Source organism: Leuresthes tenuis, unplaced genomic scaffold (genome assembly GCF_036924035.1).
Source record: "Leuresthes tenuis unplaced genomic scaffold, fLeuTen1.0.hap1 SCAF_6, whole genome shotgun sequence".
In the NCBI taxonomy this organism is placed as follows: Eukaryota; Metazoa; Chordata; class Actinopteri; order Atheriniformes; family Atherinopsidae; genus Leuresthes; species Leuresthes tenuis.
The window spans coordinates 2,119,447-2,134,101 of record NW_027325360.1 but is presented as its reverse complement, the minus strand read 5'-3'; the positions used below and the strand labels follow the sequence as shown (position 1 = coordinate 2,134,101).

The 14,655-nt window shown below is 47.6% G+C and overlaps 3 protein-coding genes across 7 annotated transcripts in view; 1 reads left to right on the top strand and 2 right to left on the bottom strand.

Moving 5' to 3' along the window:
* sh3glb2a (SH3-domain GRB2-like endophilin B2a) overlaps positions 1 to 221 on the bottom strand; it is a 30,820-nt gene extending 30,599 nt beyond the window's left edge. For all 5 annotated transcript variants that reach the window (XM_072387200.1, XM_072387201.1, XM_072387202.1 and 2 more), the window contains exon 1: positions 90 to 221. In XM_072387200.1, coding sequence (XP_072243301.1) covers positions 90 to 152 — 63 coding nt within the window. In that variant the 5' untranslated portion in view covers positions 153 to 221. The remainder of the gene's footprint in view (positions 1 to 89) is intronic.
* A 285-nt stretch (positions 222 to 506) lies between these two features.
* Positions 507 to 13,655, top strand: dph7 (diphthamide biosynthesis 7). Its single transcript, XM_072387198.1, has 10 exons — positions 507 to 552; positions 861 to 1,020; positions 1,353 to 1,486; positions 1,568 to 1,655; positions 5,231 to 5,325; positions 6,889 to 7,046; positions 9,659 to 9,731; positions 9,823 to 9,888; positions 9,975 to 10,147; positions 12,211 to 13,655. The coding sequence occupies exons 2-10, from the start codon at positions 889 to 891 to the stop codon at positions 12,630 to 12,632; spliced, it is 1,341 nt and encodes a 446-aa protein (XP_072243299.1). The 5' UTR covers positions 507 to 552; positions 861 to 888; the 3' UTR covers positions 12,633 to 13,655.
* mrpl41 (mitochondrial ribosomal protein L41) lies at positions 13,275 to 14,406 on the bottom strand. The gene is made up of 2 exons (XM_072387199.1): positions 14,328 to 14,406; positions 13,275 to 13,924 (listed from the first exon to the last, which is right to left on the bottom strand). Exon 2 carries the CDS (start codon positions 13,903 to 13,905, stop codon positions 13,498 to 13,500), a length of 408 nt encoding a protein of 135 aa, XP_072243300.1. The 5' UTR covers positions 13,906 to 13,924; positions 14,328 to 14,406; the 3' UTR covers positions 13,275 to 13,497.
* Between the last annotated feature and the right edge of the window lie 249 nt (positions 14,407 to 14,655).

Sequence of the window (14,655 nt, the reverse complement as noted above, 5' to 3'; positions counted from 1 at the left end):
TGGAAATTCGGATGCACCAAAACGTAACAGGGTAGTAAAGTGAAAGGAAGCGCCAGCCAACCCGCAGGATACTTCATGCAATTAATTACCTGAACAGCTCTTGTAAAAAAAAGCCCAGCACCGGTGGCTAATTTCTTCACATTAAAATCCATCGCTTTTGTATTTGTGACTACTAGCTCGCGATGACACACTCGATGCAGGGTACAACAGCAGCAACTAAAAAAAAAATATGGCACAAGCTAAAACTCACGTGACCACTACGGAGCGTAGAATTTTGTTACGTCAAAACGCAAAATGATGAAAATTTTATGTGCAAAGCCACAAATTCACTTTATCTTTGAGAGATATTTTTACATGTGTACGTGTGTCCGCCTGTGCTCTCAAATAATCTAATTTAATTTGGCATTTACATTTTTCTGAATGCCGCTTACTTAGTATTCCAGTTGTTCCTCTGAATATAAATATTTATTTTTTTCTTTAATCCCTGAATGCACCACTACGTCCAGTCGTGACGTAAAGACGCAAAGCGTTAAGTCAGGGGCTGGCACACATGTGAGTTTTGTTGATATTAACTAGTTCTTCGGGGTAATCAGCATTGCTTTAAAATACATTTACGAACCTCGAGAATCAGATTATTTTCGCAGACTTCGTCGCGTGACATTATTTTGAGCTAATTTCAGTTTGCGATTGCGTAGAAAACTGTTTGTTAGCTCAGTTAGCTTGATGAAGGTTAGCTTAAGATTGCACATATTAGAGTACTACTAAACAGTCTCATGTGGGTTTATTATTGTTTTTAGAATTGTGAAATGGCCAAGTTAAAAAATTCCTGTTGTTTTTTCTTTTTGTATTTCTTGCACCAGCGGGCAACGTTATGCAGAAGAGGTGGTCATGGCTTGGAAGTCCAGGACTCGTAGTCTACAGGTGTTTGACACGGAGCTGAGTGCTGACACGGTGGAGTGGTGTCCTGTTTCATCCAATCATGACATCCTGGCCTGCGGGACATATCAGCTACAGAAAGGGGTAAGATTACACATGATCCATCCTATTATCGTCGCACGAGCAGATTCTCACTCTTAACTCGGTTTATATCCATCCTCTAAAATGGACTCTTAATTGTTTTGTACAAATGAGTGCAGAGGGGGGTTTGACTCAGTAGTTTTATACGCCATTTATATAAACTCAGAGCAAACACAAGTCTAAATGCTGCTTCTTTTTTTTGCTGGATAGATTTGTAGCTTATTTTTTGGGTCTACTTTTCCAAGCCTACAGTTGTGCAGCCTGAAATTTCAGTGGAATTGGTGCAGCGCTGCTGATGCTGACGTCTCTTACATGTCATTTATACATTCCTGCAGGGAGGGGAAGAGGATGCCACCCCCAGCCGGACTGGTCGCTTGTACCTTTTTGAATTTGGGCAAGAGGCATCGATGGGGCCTCCTCTCACTGAGCTGCAGCACATGGACACAGCCGCGATTTTGGACTTGAAATGGTAAGAAATCCGGTTGGATAAGTGAGTCAGACTTTGTCCCTTTTTCTTCCACCTTGTTCACTTTGCATGTTCTTGCTGTAGGTGCCACATTCCTGTGTCAGACAGGCCAGTTCTGGGAATGGCCGCTGCTACTGGGGAGCTGCAACTCTACACACTGTCAGATAGTCAGGTGAGAAATGTGGCATCAGAAGAACCACAGTGACATCAGCTTCGGTCTCCCTGAAATGTAGTGAACAGTCACCATCACCACACCTCCATGATGAGGGGTTAGAGGAAACTGTCCAGGCTGACTGAAGCTAAAAGCAAACACTATGTTCGCACACTGTACTTACTCTAAGCAACTGTGGTGAGCAGAGAAACATCTCAGAATGCACAACACGTCCAAACGCGAGGCAGAGCGGCTGTAACAGCAGAACATGTTGGGTTCTTGTCTTGTTACGTAGCGGAGAACGTTTTCTTGGTGCACATTAGTCCCTCTATTAGCAGCCTGTTTGAGTTTTAGCGCTCATCCTGAGTATTCCTTTGTGGTCACAGTTTAGCTGCTGTTGCTGCCTTCAGTGGCCTCCAGTGGCCTCCAGTGGCCTCCAGTGGCCTCCAGTGGCCTTCAGTGGCCTCCAGTGGCCTTCACTGGCCTTCACTGGCCTTCAGTGGCCTTCAGTGGCCTTCAGTGGCCTTCAGTGGCCTTCAGTGGCCTTCACTGGCCTTCAGTGGCCTTCAGTGGCCTTCACTGGCCTTCACTGGCCTTCAGTGGCATCCAGTGGCCTTCAGTGGCCTTCACTGGCCTTCAGTGGCCTTCAGTGGCCTTCAGTGGCCTTCACTGGCCTTCACTGGCCTTCAGTGGCCTTCAGTGGCCTTCAGTGGCCTTCACTGGCCTTCAGTGGCCTTCAGTGGCCTTCACTGACCTTCAGTGGCCTTCAGTGGCCTTCACTGGCCTTCACTGGCCTTCACTGGCCTTCAGTGGCCTTCAGTGGCCTTCAGTGGCCTCCAGTGGCCTTCAGTGGCCTTCACTGACCTTCAGTGGCCTTCACTGGCCTTCACTGGCCTTCAGTGGCCTTCAGTGGCCTTCAGTGGCCTTCACTGGCCTTCAGTGGCCTTCAGTGGCCTTCACTGACCTTCAGTGGCCTTCACTGGCCTTCACTGGCCTTCAGTGGCCTTCAGTGGCCCTCAGTGGCCTCCAGTGGCCCTCAGTGGTCTCCAGTGGCCTTCACTGGCCTTCAGTGGCCTTCACTGGCCTTCAGTGGCCTTCAGTGGCCCTCAGTGGCCCTCAGTGGCCTTCAGTGGCCTCCAGTGGCCTTCACTGGCCTCCAGTGGCCTTCACTGGCCTTCACTGGCCTCCAGTGGCCTTCACTGGCCTCCAGTGGCCTCCAGTGGCCTTCACTGGCCTTCACTGGCCTCCAGTGGCCTCCAGTGGCCTTCACTGGCCTTCACTGGCCTCCAGTGGCCTCCAGTGGCCTCCAGTGGCCTCCAGTGGCCTTCACTGGCCTTCACTGGCCTTCAGTGGCCTTCAGTGGCCTTCACTGACCTTCACTGGCCTTCACTGGCCTTCAGTGGCCTTCACTGGCCTTCAGTGGCCTTCAGTGGCCTTCAGTGGCCTTCAGTGGCCTTCAGTGGCCTTCACTGGCCTTCACTGGCCTCCAGTGGCCTCCAGTGGCCTCCAGTGGCCTCCAGTGGCCTTCACTGGCCTTCAGTGGCCTCCAGTGGCCTTCACTGGCCTTCAGTGGCCTTCAGTGGCCTTCACTGACCTTCACTGGCCTTCACTGGCCTTCAGTGGCCTTCACTGGCCTTCAGTGGCCTTCAGTGGCCTCCAGTGGCCTTCACTGGCCTTCACTGGCCTTCAGTGGCCTTCAGTGGCCTTCACTGACCTTCACTGGCCTTCAGTGGCCTTCAGTGGCCTTCAGTGGCCTTCACTGGCCTTCACTGGCCTTCACTGGCCTTCAGTGGCCTTCAGTGGCCTTCAGTGGCCTCCAGTGGCCTTCACTGGCCTTCACTGGCCTTCAGTGGCCTTCAGTGGCCGCCCCGGTTGCTGAGTTGAAATCCAGTGGAATGCTTAATCGATACTGGGAGACTGACATTAAGAACAAGCAGCTGACAAACCAGAGATGCAGTCATGTTCTGTTCATGTGGAATTTAATTTTAGGGGGGGGGGGGTCGACGCTGCGTTGCATTTTTCTTGGAAGTTTGACCTTAAAGTCGTGAATGATTTCATGTCTGAACTGACCGTTCAGCTGCAAATCAGAAAACCAGTGTGATGACACTGTGTTGTGTTCAATGACCAGGTTAGATCTTATTAGCTGGCTGATAACAAGGCATCACTCTGTATTTTGCTCATACAAACACTGCAGCAATATGTTCACTGATACAGTTAACCCTTTTCCGGCTGAGAACCATAGTCTCGGATTTGGAGGTGCTGAATCAGCGCCTCCAAATCCGAGACTATGGTTCTCAGCCGGAAAAGGGTGGAATGCTCTCTTCGGGTCGGGAATGAGATCCTTCCCCAAGTGGAGGAGTTCAAGTATCTCGGGGTCTTGTTCACAGTGAGGGACGAATGGAGCGGGAGATTGACGGGCGGATCGGTGCGGCGTCTGCAGTGTTGCGGGCTCTGCACCGACCCGTCGTTGTGAAGAGGGAGCTGAGCCAGAAGGAGCTGAGCCAGAAGGCGAAGCTCTCTACTTACTGGTCAATCTACGTTCCCATCCTCACCTATGGTCACGAGTTGTGGGTAGTGACCGAAAGAACAAGATCGCGAATACAAGCGGCCGAAATGGGTTTCCTCCGCAGGGTGTCTGGGCCTCCCTTAGAGATAGGGTGAGAAGCTCAGTCATCCGGGAGGGGCTCGGAGTAGAACCGCTGCTCCTCCGCATTGAGAGGAGTCAGATGAGGTGGCTCGGGCATCTGGTTAGGATGCCCCCTGGGCGCCTCCCTGGGGAGGTGTTCCGGGCACGTCCCACTGGGAGGAGACCCCGGGGAAGACCCAGGACACGCTGGAGAGACTATGTCTCTCGGCTGGCCTGGGAACGCCTCGGGGTCCCCCCGGAAGAGCTGGAGGAAGTGGCCGGGGACAGAGACGTCTGGGTTTCTCTGCTCAAGCTGCTGCCCCCGCGACCCGACCCCCGGATAAGCGGCAGATGATGGATGGATGGATACAGTTAACACAGTACCATGCGTGTGACCAATTTAAGGTTTAAGTCACAACCTGACAGAAGTGCTAATAAACAGTCTATTACCACCTTTTATGTGCAGGGCAGCCCTGTTAAAGCCAGGGCTGGAAGGGTTTGGAGCGTCCTTATGAAGTGAAAAGCATCAGCTTGTCTCTCCAAATCCCCCCAAAGGTCATGTTTTCCTTCCCATTTGTCTCCGACTGATGGAGAAACGCTGAGCTGTGTTAAAGCTCGGTATAAATATATATACTAGTTAAGAGTTGGTGTACTTGAACACTTGAGGAGCTGCTTCACACGCTGTCTTTGTAACTACTAACAAGTATTCTGAGGTAAAGAAAAAAATCAAGTTTCTGGGCAGGCACACAAAGATGTAGAAGCTGATATCTAATGCATTCTGTTGGGGAAGTGAGCATCACCTTGGATTTTGGTATTTTACCTGAACGTTTGCAGTGGATTCAACATACTGCATTATGTTCAGTAGTTTGATTTCTGTTGATTTTTCCATGAGACTTTTGCTCGGTGGTTGTGTTTCTCTCAGGATAAGTGTTGATGTGGCAGTGTGCTTTCATCAGTGTGTCTCCAGCAGGAAGGCGGCCGCAGTCTGCAGACTCTGTGCAGTTCGGAGGTTGGAGCAGAGCGGCTGGCTTTGTCATTAGACTGGTCCACGGGGAGAATGGACAGGTACTGTAAGCTGCTGCAGCCCCACAGCTGTATTCCTCCAGAAAACTGCACCTGTCAAACATTTCAGTCCCACTGAGACGTGTAGAGTTATAAAGTATGAATAACGAACCAACCAGTGTTATTTTCCTGTGTTAAACACAGAATACAATAAGAAACAGCTGATTATTGGTTAATAGTTGCATTATTTCATATAAATGTCACATGTCAAATGCAAGTTGTGGCTCCATAAGCTGATTAGTAATTTTCCAAATTAATAATATCTTCTGTATCCTTCCATGTACGATCATGAAAAAGGTATTAAAATGCAGCTCATTTCACTGAGAACATGAAAGAACTTGTACAAAGATATAAAGCACATTTAATACAGTTTCAAGATGCAGCTAAAAGGTGATTCTGGGTGAGATCCTTTTGAGAGCTCCCTGCAGCGACTGTCTCTGGCTTGAGTCAGAATCAGGCCAAACCGTTGTTTACTTTGACCCATATAGGGTCGGAGGGTCCTGTTCTGGTTTCCTCCAATACTCTCCTGAGTCCGTTGTTTGTTCAGCTTCGTTAGCACTAAGCTATTAATGCATTTACCTAAATTTATGGCACAGGTCTGTGGAAAGAGGGGCTGAGAAAACTCCCCCAAAATGCTTTTGTGGGCAAAGGTGGTTGTAAATTTCTCTTCTTTGATGTAGAAATCCCCCATCTGGTATTTCCAGACTGACCATCCCCACAAAAGAATGTTGCAGTCATTTAAAATCTTAAGTTTGTATTAAATTCCACGCTACAGACACAATGATCTCTTTCCCAAGGGAAGCCTGGCCAAGACAGCAGCTTAAAACATTAAGTTTCGAGGGTTAAAACAAACAAGGCAAGAGGCATACAGTCCGATTAGAGCAGTGAAGTTAAATTATGGGCTTAAAAACATGAGCAACCTTCCAAATTCCAGGGATGCAATTAGCAGTGATGTTAAGGTTAAAGAGAGGTTTACAACAAAGAGCTGAAAGTCAGCAGCCAGCTTTAAAAACTGAGGCTCGAACAGATCTGGGCCTGCAGAGTTCGTAATATCCACAGAAAGGTGAACTTCGATGAACTTCTTCCACTGAGAACAATGTAAAACCAAAAGGCTGATCAGCAGGCATGAGCCCAGCATCTGGAACCATGGTTACCGCTCCCTTGGACCTCCTGAAGGGAGCGTGATGATCAACAGGAGAGGAGAAACCTTCACTGAAGAAGTCGTTCAATCCCTGTTCAGAGAGCCTTTGCATTTCTTACTGCAGCAACCACACAGTGGTCACTTCTCTTTGGAGAAAGAGCATCAGTCCACTGGATACTGTAGTATCTGTAGTAGATTGCCACCTTTCATGTGAAATCCTCTGCATAATTCTACCCCCAGCAGGGGGTGAGACCCCCTTATCCACCCAGTGTAAAAGGATAAAAGCCAAATGCATAAACATAGTCCAGAACCAGTGAAGATTTACCTGTGAATTTTAGATTTGGGGGGTGTGGGACTCCCACTAAGCTGCTGATGCATGTAATAATGATAATTATTAATGTAAACTTCTCTTGTGCTGTCAGCAGCAGTGACGTGCGGGTGGTGTGCAGTGATTCTGCCGGCTGTGTGAGCGTCTTTTCCCTGGCTGAAGGTGCTCTCCTGCCTCTGTCTCACTGGAAAGCCCACGACTTTGAAGCCTGGATCACAGCCTTCTCCTACTGGGACACGCAGCTGGTTTATTCTGGTAATGCCACTCAGTCTTGTACTCTGATTAGGGGAGAGTAAGCGGATGTTTCTGTTTCTTTGTACAGTGCTCGATCTGTTTAGATGTGCATGTGGTCCGCAGAGCTTCATGTGACATCTTCAGCGTTTGACATAAATACAGATGGTCACTGATTGGCCATAATATTAAAACCACTTTTGCAGTATCGTGTATCAGTATAGCCACACTAATGCCAGCAGAGCAGCTCTGACCTGTTGGGAGCAGGGACACGGATCCTCTGGGGTGGGGTCCCCTCAATTGGACCCGACTCTGAGAAGTTACCTACTGCCAGGAACATTGGTTACTGGGTCAGACGGTTGCCATCAGGCTCATTCCCACTGTAGGAACCTTTTGCAGTTCCTAGAACCTTTTCAGGAACCGTTTGTTTCGTGCATTCGCACATACAGGAACTAGGGACCACGGCCCTCAGGAACTAGGGACCACAGCCCTCAGGAACTAGGGACCATTTTAGCTCCTTCAGGGTCTTTTCTGGGCTCCACAGGAACATGACGTAGGTGTTTGGTGGCTGTAGCTCCGCCCCTTGTCTGAAATGTTTCCTCATACGACACGGACCCAACCGGCGCCTGTTTAATAAGTTAAACTTCGTCTCCTTTGTCTGCGGCGCTCTGCTCTCCTTCTTTCCTCCATGAAACGAAGAAGTATCGCCCGCTGCTGGATTCTCCGTCTCCTGACTCTCGCTGTGCGCTCTTCCAGCCTCCATCTTAGACGCCTGATGTGATCGTCCATGATTAATATCACCGCCATGCAGACCACGAACACGGTGGCCTCCTCGCTCTCCATGTTAGCTTCTTGGTGCTGTTGTTTTCTTCTCTCCTTACTTTTCCCGGGTTCTGTTCTGTTGCTGAGTGGCGCTAAAGTAACACGTCTGTCGCAGACGGCTGCGTCACATCAGTCCCTGTCGAGGACCCCGACTCATGTGGGAATGCAAAATTAAACAGTTCCCCTGGAGAAGGACAGGTCTTATAACTAAATTCGAGGTGGACAGTTTCCTCCAGCCAGTGGCAGCCGGCCTCAGTTAGGAATCCTGGACTCCCCCGTGCACGGTTTCAGCTCCGATCCTGGAAGGTGGAAAGGATTGTAGAATCCGGCTCGAAGGACCAATATGTTAGAAAAATTCTCTCAAAATTAGGCTCAGAGTCGCTGGATACGATGAACACAAAACATTTATTTCTTGCAAGAAAGAGACAAGTCGGCACAACCTGTCAGGAAGCTGCTCAGAGTTGTCTGCTAACAAAATGGTGCTATTGCTATTTATATTGTTTATGCTTGCTGGCCACACAATGTTATGGGAAAGGGACGTTCAATGTTATCGGAAAAGGCATTACCAGCAATTTAATGTTATGGGAAGACAGTCAAAACACTTTTGCTTGCTACATAGTATTATGAGAACCAAAAGACAGGAGGAGGCCTCCCCCCCCCCCCCCCCCCCCCCCCCCCATCACAGAAACTCTTATTCTTGCAGCTTTTCTCATAGTATAACTATGTAATTTTTCTAACAGCGGCTTTAGACACGACCTATAGGTTCTTGACCAAAAACGACTGCCTCTGGTAGAAGAAGAACATTGTCGACTTTAATCAACCGTGTTGCACATCAAATAAGGATCATATGAGCCTATTTATGTCTGTAACATCACAACATTTTACCAAAACACTTTTGTCGCTTCCTGATTGAGTCTAGAAGGCAGGAATACACATTAATGGCCATTCAGATACTTCCCATTCATTGGCTCTTGTGACCACCACAGCCACCACCCATATTCATCTTTTATAAAAAGGTTTTCAAACCCTGACGGCTTTGTTTTAAAGTAAAATGACACCAAGGTGGGCAGAGAGCTGGATAACATACAGCAACCCAGGCCAACTGTATCCGAAACCTTGCAGTCAACCCAAGTAAGTCTCAGATTGTTTGTTAATCTCATCTATAATTGATAAAACATGGACCGCTCCTCAGTTCCAGAACGTATGACAGTCACAGATCAGCTGTTCGTTCTATCTGTTAAGATTCACTTAATCTCATTAGTTTCGTCCCTGGGGAAGGGCAGGTCTTAGAAGGTCTCTGTCCGAATTTGCCTATTGTGGCGTCAGGCCCACAGCGGGGTGAGCTTTTCAGTGCTGGGTGGGGGGGGGTGGTTTCTAAGTAGATGCCCGGACTGTCACAGTTTATGTTTAATCATGTTTTCAAGTTATGTTTTTCCCCTGATTCACTGATCAGTCCCTCCACAGTATTTAGTCTCCTGGTTTTCTTTCATTCACTGCAGAATCCTCACCATCCCTTCATGCCTTTCCACAGAGATAAGTCTGGTTTTGCCTCATAGTCTTGTTTTGCTAACCCAGTTTAAGTATTTTTGATAATCCGGCTCAGCCGAGCTTTTTGTTCTTGCTCCTTTTCTTGTTTTTTTGGAAATAAACCTTGTTTTTGAAGTTAAACAGCTGCATCTGGGTCCTTCCTCTCCACCGAACCGTGACACGGACACAGGGTTCCCCTGCAGAGCAGTGACATTCAGTTCACCTGTCAGTGGTTTTAATGTTTTGGCTCGTTGGTGTATATTAACCTGTGTGTACTTTCTTCCCAGGTGGCGATGACTGTAAACTCAAAGGCTGGGATCTCAGAGTAGGTCCCTCCAGCCCTGCTTTCACCAGTAAAAGGTAATGAGAACATGAGCGTTGGTATCAGCACTGAACACGATGGTCTTATCGGGCAAATTGTTGTGAGAAATCCTCGTATTTTCTGTTGTAGGCACTCTATGGGTGTGTGCAGCATCCACAGCAACCCGCACAGGGAACACATCCTGGCTACAGGCAGGTGGGTGTCCTCCTGCATACCTGTCAGTGGAGAAAGGTACCGGCAGCTGTTCTCACTCTGCATCATGTGATCTCGTGCTTTTGCAGCTACGATGAGCAGATTCTGCTGTGGGACGGCAGGAACATGCGGCAGCCCCTCAGTGAGAGTCCTCTGGGTGGCGGCGTGTGGAGGCTCAAGTGGCATCCAGCCCATCAGCATTTGCTGCTGGCAGCCTGCATGCACAATGACTTCCATATCCTTCACTGCCAGCAGGCCCTAGGTTGGTATGAGGGGATGTTCCTGTTTCTGTATTTATCAGACGCTTTTATCCATAGGGACTTACAAATGAAGATATAACAGCTTTATAAAAAGCTAACAATAAGCTCCATAGAAGGAACCCAGGAGTCCGACTCTGTCAGAGGGGACAGAGTAGAGATAGGGTGCAGGCATAGAGGGAAGAGCAGAAAGATAAAGTGCAGAGATAGAGGGGGGAGGGAAGTACAAGGTAAGTGCTGGGATAGGAGATGCTCTCTGAAGAGCTGGGTTTTCAGGAGCTTCTTGAAGATAGACAGGGACGCCCCTGTTCTGGTAGCGCTCGGTAGGTCATTCCACCATCGTGGGACGACACATGAACAGAGTTTGGATTGTCTTAGGCGTGGTGTAGGAGCTGCTAGACGACAATCCTGGGACCAACGGAGGGACCCAGTTGGGACAGAAGCCTTTGCAAGAGCATTCAAGCAGATGGAGCCGTTCCATTAAGCTCTTTGTAGCTAACATCAGGGACTTGAACCTGATGCGGGCGGCTAAGGGCAGCCAGAGGAGCTCAATGAACAGAGGGGGGGCGTGTTCTTTTAGGCTGATCCAAGACCAGACGCACCGCCGCGTTCTGGACCATCTGCAGAGGTTTCACAGGCTGGAGACCAGTTAGGAGACCAGTTAGGAAACCAGTTAGGAAACCAGTTAGGAAACCAGTTAGGAAACCAGTTAGGAAACCAGTTAGGAGACCAGTTAGGAAACCAGTTAGGAAACCAGTTAGGAGACCAGTTAGGAAACCAGTTAGGAGACCAGTTAGGAGAGCGTTGCTGTAAAGTGGGAGATGACCATGGCCTGCAGCAGGAGCTGGGGGGCATGTTGGGTCAGGTATGGTCTGATCTTTCTTATGTTTAGTAATGCAAAGCGGCACGAACGAGCAACCGAGGTAACGTGATCTTTGAAGGTTAGCTGGTCATCAATCATGACACCCAAGTTTCTAGCAACCTTTGATGGAGCAAGAGATTCAGTTTGGATGCAGTAGTCAAGGCAGGAGATGACCATGGCCTGCACCAGGAGCTGGGGGGCATGTTGGGTCAGGTATGGTCTGATCTTTCTTATGTTTAGTAATGCAAAGCGGCACGAACGAGCAACCGAGGTAACGGGATCTTTGAAGGTTAGTTGGTTAGTTATCAATCATGACACCCAGGTTTGTAGCAACCTTTGGAGCAAGATATAGGGATTCAGTTTGGACAACGAAAGACGAACGATGGCCTCAGTACCCAACGTTATCTTTTTATTCTTTTGGTCAGTTAACTTTGACCCCGAAACTGTCTTCCACTCAAGTTTGTTTTCCTTAACTTATGAACACTGCAGCTCACACACTGTGTGGCTCCTCCTGACGTGCAGTGAAGGATTGTGGGCGTCTAACCTTGCCTTTAGCGCAGAGCAAATCATCCCTGGGCAGAGACACTGAGTCACATGTTGACCACATGAACGTTGCTTTGAAAGGGGATGAGCACAGTAAGTGAAAGGCTGCAGCAGTGGAGAATTATGACCTGAGCTGTTTGTTTACTGTGACTCACATTTCAGGTTGGCTCACGTATTTGTGACACTGCCCCCTAGTGGCTGTAAGCAGCTACAGCAGGTACAAACTGCGCTGCCACCTGTAAACACTGAAGAATGGCAGAGTTTAAAGGTTGCTACAAACAGAGAATCTCCTTCCAGCCAGTTTCAGTCTAATTTGCTGCTAATTATTGTTTTTAATGCTGCTTTAAATGATCATTTTTAAAACTAATCAGCAGTGAAATCGTCTGTCCATAACCCACAGTCACAGACAATAAAGGGCAAAATGAACATTTTCTTGAATTTGAGAAGCTGGAGCCTTTGAATATTTACATTTTGTTAACTTTGAGTTATTACTTGATTACAAAAGACTCATTTCTGTCACCAGATGTGGTTCTCATCACCCTGGCTCTAAATAATCAGGCTCGAGTGTTAATGAGAGAACATTAGGCTGAACATGAGAAGAATAACAAGGTTTTTCCAGGAGTTACTGTTAATAACCTGTTTTTGTTTCTTGTCATTGCTCAGAGGGCAGTGGAGGAGCATGTCCCGTCGTGGCCTCCTACATCCTCCACAACTCGTTGGCGTACGGAGCCGACTGGTCCCGGCTGTCACTGGAGGGGCCCGCCCCCTGCTCCCCCCCCACCACAGAACCAAAGGAAAGCCTTGCAGAGAGCAGAGGACACTTACGGATCCAGTATGAATCTCCCACGGCCAGCTTTGACACTTCTCTGGAGGATGATGCTGGGCGATACATCCCAGAGGGATGTGCAGCATCCTCAACCCCCCCGAGGGCCGCTCCAGCCCTCAGGCCTGATGAGGACGCCCCCTCACTGTCCTGTCTGCTGGCGAGCTGCTCCTTCTATGACCACATGCTCCACGTGTGGCGCTGGGACTGGACTCCAGACGACACTCAAAAGGAATCGGATCAGTGCCGAAGCCCAGCTTGAATTCAGATTAGCCATAATATCCCACTGTTCCCTTTACGGTCTTCGACATGAAGACGAGTCCCAGCACTTTGGAGTAACCTCACATAGAATATGCAATTAGTTAAAAATCAATTTGTAATGACAACTTTGTAATAAACTGTTTATAATCCTCATATTTCTCTGTACCGTAGCAGCACAAACCCCCACTTACACCTGTTTAAGCACTTTTTGTGAGGTGATCACTGGTTTTAACATTAACGATGCAGGATGTGTGAATGTCTGATTTATCGGTCCTCAGTTAGAAGTTAGTCTCTCTTCGCCCTTCGTAAAGTATAATTTAAGCCTCCTTTTTAACGAACCTCGAAATAAAGCGTTCTTCCACTCTGTGCTGCTCACCAGAACCTGAGCTGGTCGACGTTTACAGAAATTCTGGAGACAGCAGCACAGTATTTAATTGAAATTTCTGCCTTTTTTATTTTGGGTTGCATCACAGTTTAAACCAACAGTTACAAAGACTGAGGATGTTTACTGTGCATCTGTTTGTGAACAAGAATAAAACATTTCTTAGACTTCAGGGGCTTGTGAACAACAGGAAGAGAAAGTATTCTTGTTAAACCTAGTCTCCGTGTCCCAGTTTGCATTTCGGTATTTTTTTCCAGACGATGCATAAAACACTTGTTTTTCTACATCAGTTCTTTTGATGTGTAAATTATGATCGACTCAAACTGTCATGTGATGTAAATTATTAATGCACAGCTCTGCATTTTGAACCGAGATCTTGACATTTTTATTTACGAGACGTTTAAGTAACAGAGCCACGTGAGAAATGAGGCGTTCACAGTCCCATATGCTCTGCTGCTTTTAGTTTTCCATTAGTTTTCCATGATTAACGCACATAGTTCTTAGGATACAGCTTGAGGAGCTTCCCTTCTTGTGTGGGCTCAAATCCATACTTCTCCAGCTGGTCTTTGCTGAAAGTGCCCTCTTCAAAGTCTTTCTTCACCTGTGGGGCAACAACTTCATCAAATAAACGTTGTGCTGTGACAGGTGCTTCTGTTCCTTTCGGTGTGCGATACGACACGTAGGGCCTGAGTTTGAATCCTTCCAAATGGGGCACCACAAACTCAGGAATCATGGCTTTAATAGACAGAAACTTTCTGCTGGGGAGCCTCAGTCCGGTGGGCCTTGCGCCTCTGCCTTTATTATGAGTCCTTGACCCGCGCTTGCTGGTGAACTCTGACATCCTGTCTGCGCCTCTCACCAGGCCCCTCACAAGCGTGGATAGTACACCCATGCTGCCACGGCGCTATCTCCTTTCAGGGCACAGAAAACACGCAGAAAAGAAAAGAAAACATTGTTTTAGCTGCACAAGAACGAGTAAGGAAGTTAGCCAATGCGTTTTCTGACTCATGTCCATGTAAATAAAAATAAACAAAATACAAGGACCAACGTATGCAGGGCGTCCAATTATTTTTTAAACAAATTTAACAGCTATTTAACTTATCTAATAATACCGTTTGTGTTGTGTATTGTTGAAGATATGCTAATAGCATATCTTTGCTAGCTAGTAAACGACAACTTACAAGCTAGCGACTACCTTGTCGTATCATCCGTGTCGCTGCTCGTTATAAATTTATTCAAGATAGTTTTATCATAATTCTAAATCAATGTTAGGTTAAATAAATATAACATAAACGTTATAAAATCTCCCCTCACCTTGAGCACACCGTTCGTCCAATGCACAGCCCGAGTGATGCGGCACTGTGTAATGAAACGCTCAGTGATAGGCTGCGCGTAATACGTATGAACCAATTAAAACGCAAGATACTAAAACGTGACCGAGGTTACACCAAGAAAAAGTTACAATACTGCGGAGCAGCAGCTCCAGAGGCTGTTGTGCTGTGATGAATTCCCCTTCAAAATACATGCTTCCGATTCACTTTAACCTGTAAAGAACAGGTGTTCCCAAACACGTTATCATGACCAGTGGATTTGAGTTTATACAAGTAAAATAACTTCCCGAACCGCGTCATATGTACAGTCT

Bases quoted from the DNA above. Each gene is read 5' to 3' on its own strand.
- mrpl41 (XM_072387199.1), bottom strand. From the start codon at position 13,905: ATGGGTGTACTATCCACGCTTGTGAGGGGCCTGGTGAGAGGCGCAGAC.
- dph7 (XM_072387198.1), top strand. From the start codon at position 889: ATGGCTTGGAAGTCCAGGACTCGTAGTCTACAGGTGTTTGACACGGAG. The intron at 7,047-9,658 runs GTAATGCCACTC...CTTTCTTCCCAG, and splicing joins CACGCAGCTGGTTTATTCTG to GTGGCGATGACTGTAAACTC. The intron at 9,732-9,822 runs GTAATGAGAACA...TTTCTGTTGTAG, and splicing joins CCTGCTTTCACCAGTAAAAG to GCACTCTATGGGTGTGTGCA.